The sequence below is a fragment of the Suillus clintonianus genome (assembly GCF_016758775.1).
Source record: "Suillus clintonianus strain FC179 chromosome Unknown DEU56scaffold_128, whole genome shotgun sequence".
NCBI lineage: Eukaryota > Fungi > Basidiomycota > Agaricomycetes > Boletales > Suillaceae > Suillus > Suillus clintonianus.
In genome coordinates this window covers 102613-114344 of record NW_024539352.1, presented here as the reverse complement: position 1 = coordinate 114344, position 11732 = coordinate 102613, and the positions used below count along the sequence as shown (strand labels likewise).

Genomic DNA, 11732 nt, shown 5'->3' with positions numbered 1-11732 from the left:
ACAACCGAGGTCGCCATTCCTCCCCCACCTCCTCCTACTGCTATCCCCGTCACTCCTGAACCGACAATCACACTACCCATCCTTCCACCGCAGAACGCGCCCAGGCATTCAGAACGTCGTAAAAGCCCCGCAAAGAAAACACCTTACAAACCCAAATCACGCTCCCCTCCAAAAAACAAAGACCACTGCTCGCAGCCAGATATCGTAACCCCTCCAAAGTCATCCAGATCGCTACCACCCCCTCTTTCCTTCGATGACAACATCATTTGCCGCCACTGCAAAGAAATGGGACATCGTCACAAGAACTGCCCAGAATATTACTGCAGAGCGTGCCTCGTGTTCAAGCCTGGACACCTATCGGTCTTCTGCTGCCAACTCAACGGCGAAAGAGTCCTCCCCATGGAGCACAACGAAGACGGCTTCTATGACGCTCTTGCTAAATGGGAAGCGGACCAAGACGAACTTATCGAGCGAATTGAGCGAGAAGCAGAGGAGCTCGCCAACAAACGCACGGGGGACGATCTGTTGGAGTTTCATAACGCTGACGCGGATCTCGTCTACTACGACGATGCAAGGTTGGAAAGTTGCTGAAGTCGGTGACTTCAGACGATAAACAGGGGGTAATGTTACAGCGGCCCCATCATTTTCTCATCATCATGCTTCTCCGATCTATTCCTGTTATCTCTGACTGCTTATCAACATGCACTGCATGAACATTCTAGATACTTCCGTCTATTCTTGTTATCTTTGGCTGCTTATCAACATGCACTGCATGAACATTCCAGATAGTTCTATGATGATCTTCTTGACTCCTTTCACTTCCATAGTCGGCCTGGTCCGTGCCTCCTTTGTCCATTATAAATACCGCAGTAGTCACGCTTGTATTCCCTAACTTGAATCTACTTGGTTCTCTCTGATACTTGATCATCTTCTGAGGAAGATACTTGATTCCGATCTAGCTCTTATAAGAGACTAGCCTATACTCGAACTTCACTTAGAGGGAGAGCCCCTCAAGTGTCTGAACAGAACGTCGTAACACGAGGAACTCCTTTATTGGATTAGTTACGCAAGAACTATCCAAGTCGTAACAGTCTCGAGCTCATGCCATAACATGCCGTCATGCATATCGGTCATGACATAGTCTTCGTCTTCATTTTGTCCTGGACGATCTTGTCGGCTGTCTCGAACTGATTTTGCGAAACCAGGTCGCATGAACATTCGGCGAAGGCTGCCAATGAGAGATACGTGCGGCATGATCTTTTTGGAGGTTCTGACATGCTTGCCTTTCGCATCAGTATGTTCGTCGTATAGTACTCCTTCGCAGTCTGGCACAGTACACTCGGGAGATGGAAGCTCCTTGACCTGAGCAGGAGTAAAGTGCTTCCAGCACTCGGGGCATATCGCATATTGAGTGACCCACTGGTCAGCATCAATGCCGAGTCGACACTTCGCGCTGAGGAGATGGCGGACGGGACGCGGATGCTCGGGTAGTACACCTTCGAGTAGCATACAATTTAGCTGATTGTTGAGAGCATCCGTTGCAGCTTGTATGCTCTGCTTTCCAAAGACATTACCAATGACTGTGTTGAGATAGGCAAGGCGGACACCCGGACGTTCTTGGAAGGCTCGTGGAACAAGGGACGGCCGATCCTCTTGATCCTGGTCACTGCCAGGAACTCGCACGTCAGGCCATGCCACCGGACGGAAGTTGAAGTCTTGGAGTTCCTGGACAGGTTCTTGTCGTTCTGCCTGAAATCGAGGCTGCTCTTCCGCATGTTGGTCGTCCATATGCTGAAACTCGAAATCATACTCATCCTCTCTGCCTTGAGGTGGAATCTCCGGTATCTCTCGATGGTCGGTACCCTCAGACTCAGATGATGACCTGGATGCATCATTCATCGGATTTGCGCCTGCATCAGCATTGATATCGACACCTGTTGGTTGCAAGACAGGGGGGTACTTCTTCGCGTGCTTCGTAATAACCTGCCGTGTCTGGTACGTGAATCTGTCTGGATGCTGCGAGCAGCGCGCACAGCTGCATTTGTAACAATTCGTTGACATGGTCAGCTACAGTGCTCAAGGGATGATGAGCTCGACGACGACACTATGATATAGCGAGGGACTTAGTGATTTTGTGCGCGCGTCGACGTCATATGTATATTCATTGATTGATCACGCCGGGAGTCACATGTGTTGGAAATAATACATATGGTTTATTTCGAGAGTCTTTGAGAATACACAGGCTGTTATTTTGAATTGGGTAATATGTGGATACAATTTTGGGAATTCTGAAAATATAAGAAATTATCCTAGCACCGTATTTTTCGCATTTGTGCTGTGTTCTCAGTCTCTCATCTCAGTGTTTTTTGGTAGCGAGCGACACGACTTCATCTGCTATGGCGTCTAGTTCATCTTCGTTGACTTCTTCAATGTTGGTCCCTCCCGCTGTGCGAACAACAATCCTGCTGAGCTGCAGGGAAATGTTGGGTCTTGCTGGCCTAGGCTAGTTCGACCCTAAAGGGTCTCTGCTCTAGGCTCAGTGCTCAAGGAGAGAGAAACAGACAAGGAAACAAGACAAAAGGACAGGGGACTTTCAGACTGATACTGGTACTAGGTCAAAACTTCATTGGATTATGTCAGCAGTAAGAGTACCAACATAAAGTAAGTAAATCATCAATTGTGAGGCCAGAGAAAGAATGTTTGGTACACCACTTCGCTTGTGTTGTCGGATCAACCCCTCCCCGACGACGGGAATTCTACTTAGGGTGTGACATGGGTCCACCCGGGTGGCACCCGTACCCAATCCGCGGGTAGGTGGCACTCTGAATGCCTACCCGCACCCATACGGGTCAGACTATCATGGGTGTGGGTGGATCCATGGGTGGATCCGCAGGTGGTATTGGTCACCCGGGTGAAGGTAGTGTATAGCGTAGGTACGAGAACACATGTATGAAATATGAAAAAAATTAATCAGAGTCAACGTCAATTGTGTCCTTCTCTGATCCCTTCTCTTTTCCCTTTGCCCATCCCATTTTCTTTCGCATGATTGTCGTAGCAACACTGAGATCGGGCATAAGTGGTGTATCGAGCCAAGATCCAATGGCGACCTGTGCCTTGAAGGTCTGCGAGCTGATGCCGTGCTGAAGGTGGTTGACTTGCAGACGGCCACCGGAGAATGCCTGTTCAGCGTCAACTGAAGAAGCTATACGAGTGTCAGTACTAGTAGAGAGGATCTGCCACTGATTGAAATGGGTGTTTATTCACTGCACAACGCATCGCTATCAAAGCACGGTGAGCCTCCGCTGTATATTTCAAAACTGATCCAGTAATAGTTTGTTGTGTGCCGGTGGCATCAGACCCAGATGAGACACCACACCGCACAGCACAGTCTTTCATGCCTGTGACAAGATTGTTCATACCCTGACCAGTCTGCATACATTTTCGGTGATGGGGTCTATGGTTTGTAGGATCAACACAACACGTGAAAACAAACTCAAGGTAATCCGGACTTCCATTGCCTTTGAAGTGACACTTAAGCGATGTTTCATAGTGCTTGTAGGCTGCTGAATTCCAATGTTGCATCAGGAAAACCTCAAATTACTTAATCAGCCTTTTTTGGCCCTTTCCGACGACTTTTACTTCTTTTCACTTCTTTTCAAAAATGAGTGGCCTTTTTTTTATCAGTTCACTGCCTGGTCCCAACTTGAGTATCAGGAATAGTTTATTATGATTATTTCATACTGTTCCAATGGTTGGAGTTCACAATTTGTAAAGATTACCACTTCAGGAGAGGATTTGAAAATAAAAATTATCAGCACTCTGTGCCACTTACTGGTAACAAATTTCTGTTTTTATGTTTTTAAACATGTCTCTTAGGTTTATAAAACATATTGGAACACACAAGTTTGGATGAGGCAGTGAATTCAGAAAAAAATTGAAAAAAAGGCCATAAAGCATTGAAAAGTCCAAAAAAGTTGGTTTAAGTAATTTGATGTTGTACTGATGCCCTGTCACGATTTTGCTAGTTTGATTCTTCCTGAACCTTTCTCTGTTTCGTCTCGTGAGATCAATGCGGTCACTCATTGTGTTGCACGCGATGAGGCATCAGATTTGCAATGTGCGAGGACCTTGGAGTGTGATGCTATCCATCATCGTAAAGCTTACATGTTGCAGAGTCATCATTCGACAGATGATATGGAGTTTCCGTTGATTCGTACATTTCAGGAGAAGTGAGAAATTGTTTTGGAGTGGCAGGAAAAGATGAGTTCAACCAAGCGGTGTGCAATACAAAGGACCATGACACTGACACGTCAAATTTTCGACAGAGAGGGGGAGGGGGTCCACGTGGCCAAAATTTCCTTATGTAGTGTTATGACTTGGATAGTTCTTGTGTAACTAATCCAATAAAGGAGTTCAAGTGTTACGATGTTCGGTTCAGACGTCTGAGGGGCTCTCCCTCTAGACGAAATTTGAGTATAGACTAGCCTCTTTGCAAGAGCTAGATCGGAATCAAGTATCTTCCTCAGAAGATGATCAAGTATCGGAAAGAACCAAGTAGATTCAAGTTAGAGAAATACAAGTGTAACTATCACAGTATTTATAGTGAACAGGAAAAGCACGGACCAGGCCGACTATGGAAGTAAGGGAGTCAAGAAGAACATCATAGAACTATCTGGAATGTTCATGCAGCGCATGTTGATAAGCAGTCAGAGATAACAAGAATAGATCAGAGAAGAATGATGATGGGAAAAATGATGGGGTCACTGTAACATGTAGTATGATTTTGTCGGATTGAGACAGCGAGATGATCAAAACATGACATTGGAATACGAGGACCCAGGAAACAGCTAATACTAGTACACAGAATTATAGGAGATAAATCAACATTGTACCGAAACTAGTATGGCATGTCCCAACAACGTACAGTCATCGCTTGTCTAGTCTCCTCTTCACAAAAAAATGGATTTGTCAATGTCTACATCACAGATCAAGCAGAAGGCGGATACATAATCACAACAGACGGACATTATTTCAAAAATGAACAAGACATAACAGAGTGCAGAATGCTGTTCACCCATAACATTGAAGAAGAATCAGCACAAATCCTCATGTTATGCTGAAAGCGCTGACTCAGGTAAGGACTCTGTACTAAGTCTCAGCTGAGACGGAGATGATGCAGAGGTTCGTTTGTCGTTATTGTTAGTGTCAAGACTTGGTGACAAGAGTCGTCAAGTAAAGACAAGGCTAAGGGTATCGATCGAGTATAGATACTAAGACAAAGAGTCTTAAGTGAAATCGTATACGAGAGCGATCTTGCTCAAGGAAGGTCTATCAGAATACTGAGTAGATTCAAGTTAGAGAATACAGGACAAGCTGATCGACTACTTATAGGTAAAGGTTACTTCAGGGCAGGTCTACCGAGGCAATGGTAAGGGTACAGGGTACAAGATAAGAGATACAAGATAAGATGGCGATCAAAGATGCTATACAAGAAGATGATGAGGATGTCATAAGGCAGTACAAGGTGAGAAAAGATAGGGGGGTCCGGTCCGAAGTATGTTATTGTAACAATATGACATAAGATCACATAGAAGAAAGAATGGCCCATACTTAGCGATGAAAGAAGTCAACGAAACAAATATCATCAGTCTTACAAGAAAAGACTTTATGGCGGTAGTGAACGCGGTGTAGGAGACATCCTGGCTGCAGCCCCGTATGACATTCATTCCACCAGCTAGACAAGTGTTGTGCCCACAGTCACACCTCGTCACGGACCGTTGTGCGAGGTTGCGGAATCTGCACACCCCTGACTATGCATCGCATTGCCACGCATCGTCCGTCCATATCCTATCCAAGCCTGTCTGCCCCCACTGGTGTGTTTCCATCTTCATTAGTCATTCCTGATCGTTCGCAGGATCGTTACATACAGGTCTTCAGTACATGAGGCCACATAGTGTTACTTACATATTATCTCCTCATGACCTCGCTTGTAGATGTGTCCGCTTATACGGTTCCGGTTTCTTATGGACTCTGTTATATACTATGTCTCAGACTCATATCCATCACTTTCCTACATTCCCTCTCTGGACGTGTGTTGCGGAGTCACTAGCTTAGTCCTACCTTGTCTTTCCTTGCTTGAGCAATCACTTGTTTGCCTTCTCATCCCGCGCGAGTGCTCGCATCGTCATCGACAGTTGGCTATTGTTAGTTCCAGTTGAGTTTACTCGCAAGACAGTCCCTACGCATCTCCACATATACCTGGTACCTTACCTGTCCCACATACCTGGTACTCCCTAGACTTCGCATCCATATACTCTGCTGTAGGGAACTAGTTCCCTGTGGCCTTGTATTGACAGTTTCCACCTAGCTTTACTTACCCCTTTCCTTTGTTTATGTTGGCATTTGACTGCTTACCTAATGATCAAATCTTCGCCCTACACTTCCACTCATTAGCAGTATTCAGTTCATATTCTGGTAGCTCCCCTTCTAGGGTTAAGTAGTAGCTTCCCCAGTTTGTAGCTTCTCTGGTTGTAGCTTCTTAGCTCACTAGTTTGCTCCTGATACCAAGTTCTAGCCTCATTGTCTGGAGTGACACCCTCCCTCTCTCTCACACACACACACACACACACTCTCTCTCTCTCTCTCCCTGCTTGAGCACTCCCTAGTCAAGAAAGCCTGGGTCTTACATTGTCTCTCAAGGCATAGCAGCTAGGCAGCAAGACCCAACACCTTCTGCTACTCAGCAGATTTGTTGTCCCCACACCGCATCCCTACACATCCTCCCACATGCAGCTGTTCTGTCTTCAGCACATTACTTCCCTCTTCACTGTTCCCCTTGCTCATACTTGAGAAACTGCTCCCAGAGCTATCCCCTTGGGTCGACTACTATTCTCTCACCCAGCAGGATCGGTACGCTATCACTATAGTGGACTTCTACGATTTCTCCCACAGCGGTACAAGAGTAAGTGATTTCATATAATGGAAGAATCTAACTGACATCTGCCCGGAATGAAGAATTGTGAATAGTGTAGAGATGTAAAGGTAAACAGAATCAAAGGCAGTGATAGCAGAACAGTTAGAGATCACATAGTTATTCACGATGCAACAACAAAAGAGACAGACTGTATGATACATCATTATTATGGGGATGTAGACAACAAAAAATGACTGACCTGGCTAAAACTGCATCGACGAGAACCTTCTCATCAAAAGCCATGGATTGCAAGGCTTTATAAACATGGCCTACATGCTTGACAACCAAGATATCTCCATACCACTTGTGAACCCCATCCGCGAAATCGTATTGACCTAACACTCAATTGACAGGAAGATCTGGATGATGGTTAAAGAAAATGACGCTATATGCGTCCGAGAAAACACTGAATCGAGAACCAGGGAATCCTCCAACAGAGAGAATACAGGGTGAAGCAGCGCTGAGACAGGAACGATGGCCTCCGCTTATCCACATATGCACACGAGCAACACCATCTGTATCTTCAGGAACATAGGTTAATATAGCTTCTTCACAATTGGTGTCATAAAACATCGCTCTATGATATGTTTGTCCCTCCTAAATAAAACTATTAGTACATTCTGTCGAAAATGAAAGAAGAAGAAAATTGACTGGCTCATGAGAGAACATATAATTCTCGATGGAGTAAACATCAACGGTGTTGGTTGATTTGCGAGCGACCATTGAATATGGAGCCTGAAGCAAACTTTGATAGAACTGTGAAGACCAAGACATTGGCTGTCATGAATTATTAGACCCTGATGTCATGATATCAGGAGAGAACACAAATATGACATCAGAGAGATCGGCAAATATGAAAAGGGTTCAACCAACCGAGGAGTCCCTGAAAATTCTGAAACATATTTAAACCATGTTGAATTCATTTGAGGTACCGACAATTCTCCCAATATGACCGACCAAATTAATCAAACAACTAGCAACGACCGTCAGATCATGGCTTGCTTATTCGCGTTTACTGAGTCAAATGGTTTACTCAAAGTCATTGTCAAAAACAAGAGGAGTGGTAGAGTTGTTCTGAGATGGCCAGGCAATTATTTCAAAAACATTACGGAAATCAAGCAAGTTCAAGTCACCATCAAAAGTGAAAAATTTCTGGATGCTACAGTCTTCAGTGTGCTGTATGACAAGAAACTTCATGGAACACTGTTGTGCCCGTACTTGGTCTTCAAAATCATGAATACAACAAAAGTTGAAGATCTAGATAGAAAGGATTTCATCACCGCATGCAAGGCTGTTGAACAGTAAGTGACCTTGAAAAGTTGTCCTCAAGCTCGTGACTAATCAACACAACAATTCAGAATACTATGCAGAGTGCCTGATTATGATTAAAAAGAATAAAGAGAAAGTGATGAAAAAGGGATAAGGATGCATGTGTAACTGAAACATCTTGAATGAAATGGCACGTTGACTATTGCTGTCGACCAACTGAGCAATCAGAGGTCTCTCGTGTAATCGCCAAGATATCAGTACCCATCACCGCATTTATGATACAGTCTCCATTGACAGCCCTGCCCACCCCAAACAATGACAATTTTGTACACTCCTGAACCGAAGATCTTTGAAATGTCCGGTGGCGATCCTATCCGTGTAAGAAAATAAAGACCCTATTAATCGTCGGTTAAGAGGGGCACAGAAAATCACGAAGAAGTAAAGCAGACCGTATTATTGCCGGAAAAGCGACCATATGCTATTCCACCATTCGAGATCGGAGCTCATGATTGATAGAGCAGTGCGTCATTGTAATTCAAAAGACCCTATTAATCATCATTAAAGATGGTTAGAAGTTAGAAAAACGAAGACAAACCAACTTATTTCACAAACATCCCCTCTTCATTTGACTTTCCAATGATGCAGAACTTTAATGGCAACTTTGACAAGCTATGCACCGAATTGCAAAGGAGCGTACTAGAAGAACTTTCACTCCCTGACTTGATGTCCTTCGCAAAAACTAGAATGGAGAATAACGAAGGTGTAAAAGAATATATGGATGAGCATCACAGAGCGTTATTCAACAGATTTGTGGATGATGTCGGTGCTTTCATAAACCTGGTTGAGCGGACCAGATCAGTTATATTGGGTTCAAGCACACTGCATCTCTTTCAAGCAAAATCGGACGCTCTTGGATTGCAGGATTTAGACGTGTGCGCCATGCAAGAATTTGAAGAAGCCATGATGAGCCACTTCAAGGACATTGAGGAATATGAGTTGATGAACACCGTTGTTCGAAAGACAGAATATGACTCATCTGCAATAATGAAGATTGTTAAACTCGCCAAAGGAAAGAAAAAAATAGACGTAATCATCACCGACTGGGCAAGCGCCACCATACCAATCCTTCAATATCATTCTACAGCGGTCATGAATTACATGACTGCACATACCCTGATCTCCCTCTACCCAACCTGGACAGCAGATAAAAAGAGTTTAGTAAATCCAGCCATATATATGGACGACAGAACAAATCTACACACAGTGAATGTGTTGATGAAATATGCCCATCCCGTATTCCACATCAATGCTGAACCATTTCATTTAGGAACGCACAAGTGTCGCCGGAATGCGTATTATCCAGGCACTACCAGAAACACCATAGACGAGAATACGTTGCATTGGGAATTCAGCCCAATGAATATGATTGGACAGACAAAGATCGCATGCGACAAAATGGCAGTTATATTGTGGCGTCTTGGGGGCGATGATTGTGAGGAAGGTGGAGATGAAAGGAACAGCACATACATTGGTGTAACTGCCTAAGCACAACCAAAAAAAAGGATAGTCGATATGTTAGATAACACATGTACAAATAAAATCAGAAAGTGTTGCAACAACAATGGTAGCTAGTGTCTGGCATTGGACAAAGGACCGACAAAGGGTAACAAGGTATAAAGGTAAAGTAATCTGTAACAAGTGAGTTAATCAAGGCATCGAACAAGTGTATAATTAATAAGTCATGTGATCACGAGGTTAAGGTACGAGCCTTACGAGCACATTCCCACAAGATCTTGAAACAGATTTAGCTAATTATAAGTTTAAACAGAGTAACAAGCCAAAATCATGTATTCTATCCTCAAATCACATGATGAACTGGTGTATGAAGGAGGTCTATCTTACCTGTAAGAGAGGTTTCATTTACACCACAAACCACTGGAAATATCTGGTAGACCCCTAAAGTTGTTAGGGTGTAGTAAACCTTCCCACAGTATAGGTTACATATTTTTCGCACCATATCTGTGACACAGCGAAAAAAAAAAAGAAATTATGGAATGGTGGAAATGTCACATGAATCTTAGATTCCAGCTAGATTATCACTATATTTTGACTAAAGAACCATGAAATGATAATATGATGCATATTGTCATATCCTTGTGCCATTTTCACCATATTCTGAACCTATGGCACTTATACATTTTGATTTCTTTACTTAGGTGATGCCCTGTATGTGAGCTCGATCACCAACATCAGGAAATCAGCCATGAGGTGATGTTAATAGATATTTCTGGCAAAATAAAATCAAACATCCACCTATTATGTCCAAATATATGGAGATATATAGGCACCAGCACCATGACACTGAATGACCAGCAATTGCAATAAAACTCTGATGTTGATGAAGATATGTATGGCTTGTAAATATGATATTTTATAGATAAACTGTCGAAAAAGCCATAAAAGTGGTCACCTACTGCCTGAGCTTGACTTTGTCATAACTGTTTGCAATGTTACCTAGTTGGCAATCAGGAAATGCAAAACTCTCGTAGTATTGACAAGAGATGGACATTGCTGGCAGTTGTGACACGTCCAGGTAATACCTTGTCACTTGCTAGGAGCCTGAGCTGCACCGCTCCATTGTGTATGCCGTCAACACACTGGCAAGGACAACAAAACAGATAGAAACATAAATTCAGTTCCAATTACAGCTAACAGAACATGTCAGGAAATGTCGATACTGTACAAATAAAGTCCAAAGTTCATCATCAGCCACCACAAGTCCTTGTGCGTAAAGATAGCAAAACTAAGCAAAATCGACACCAAAGCTGTGGTAAGGGCGACTTCATACACCAAGTGGTTCTCATCTCTATTCCTGAACAATGGCAGATGGCGGACTTCAGATGAGGTTTGGGGGATGTTAGGAGCTTGGAGGAAGCTGAATCATGAAGTGGGGAGTGATGGGTTGGGGCATGAAGCGGAGTGTTGGGTGGGGGCGTAAAGATAATGTGTCTTCGTTGAGGAGTGCCGGTGCCTGATGAGATAAAGAGACAGCGAGCTCATAAGGGCGATGTTGAACACTGAATAAGAGAGTTTGTTCATGATATCTATTATGGTTATCAGGAACAGCTTACATAACACTAAAGCAATCACTTCTCCCAAGTTGAAGGAACTGGATGGGTTGAAGTGAAGTCAACCAGTATGATATGGGTGTAGATATCTCATGAGAGATGCATGGCTCATGTGGCAGTTTAATGTTCCAGCCATTTTGTGCAAGTACCACAGTGATGCTCACAACCTATAGACGAGTCAACTTTCTGTCACACTTTGCCAAGATAGCACCCATGGTAAGCGGTCCAGGAGCTTCAGAAGATATACTCCCGGAGACCGCAAGTCTTTCACCTAGCTTCCACCGAAGGTCAGTGCAAATTTCCTCTGGTTCTTTGTCTTTGTCTTCTGGCACTATCTTTCCAATTCTCACTAGTTGGATAAC

The 11732-nt window shown here is 43.8% G+C and overlaps 5 protein-coding genes across 5 annotated transcripts; 2 read left to right on the top strand and 3 right to left on the bottom strand.

Annotated features, from left to right (window-relative positions):
- Positions 1 to 901: 901 nt before the first annotated feature.
- On the bottom strand, positions 902 to 2061 carry DEU56DRAFT_927637 (uncharacterized protein; the record flags this gene model as incomplete). Its single annotated transcript, XM_041358622.1, has 1 exon — positions 902 to 2061. The coding sequence occupies one exon, from the start codon at positions 2059 to 2061 to the stop codon at positions 1063 to 1065; it is 999 nt and encodes a 332-aa protein (XP_041202797.1). The 3' UTR covers positions 902 to 1062.
- A 905-nt stretch (positions 2062 to 2966) lies between these two features.
- Positions 2967 to 3182, bottom strand: DEU56DRAFT_746799 (uncharacterized protein; the record flags this gene model as incomplete). The annotated part of the gene is made up of 1 exon (XM_041349228.1): positions 2967 to 3182. A coding segment is annotated over one exon (216 nt), but the record flags the coding sequence as incomplete, so codon positions are not given.
- Positions 3183 to 3219: 37 nt separating this feature from the next.
- On the bottom strand, positions 3220 to 3435 carry DEU56DRAFT_746765 (uncharacterized protein; the record flags this gene model as incomplete). The annotated part of the gene is made up of 1 exon (XM_041349226.1): positions 3220 to 3435. The coding sequence occupies one exon, from the start codon at positions 3433 to 3435 to the stop codon at positions 3220 to 3222; it is 216 nt and encodes a 71-aa protein (XP_041202795.1).
- A 4486-nt stretch (positions 3436 to 7921) lies between these two features.
- DEU56DRAFT_760765 (uncharacterized protein) lies at positions 7922 to 8362 on the top strand (the record flags this gene model as incomplete). The annotated part of the gene is made up of 2 exons (XM_041350470.1): positions 7922 to 8274; positions 8344 to 8362. 2 exons carry the CDS (start codon positions 7922 to 7924, stop codon positions 8360 to 8362), a joined length of 372 nt encoding a protein of 123 aa, XP_041202794.1.
- Positions 8363 to 8881: 519 nt separating this feature from the next.
- Positions 8882 to 9787, top strand: DEU56DRAFT_760764 (uncharacterized protein; the record flags this gene model as incomplete). Its single annotated transcript, XM_041350469.1, has 1 exon — positions 8882 to 9787. The coding sequence occupies one exon, from the start codon at positions 8882 to 8884 to the stop codon at positions 9785 to 9787; it is 906 nt and encodes a 301-aa protein (XP_041202793.1).
- Between the last annotated feature and the right edge of the window lie 1945 nt (positions 9788 to 11732).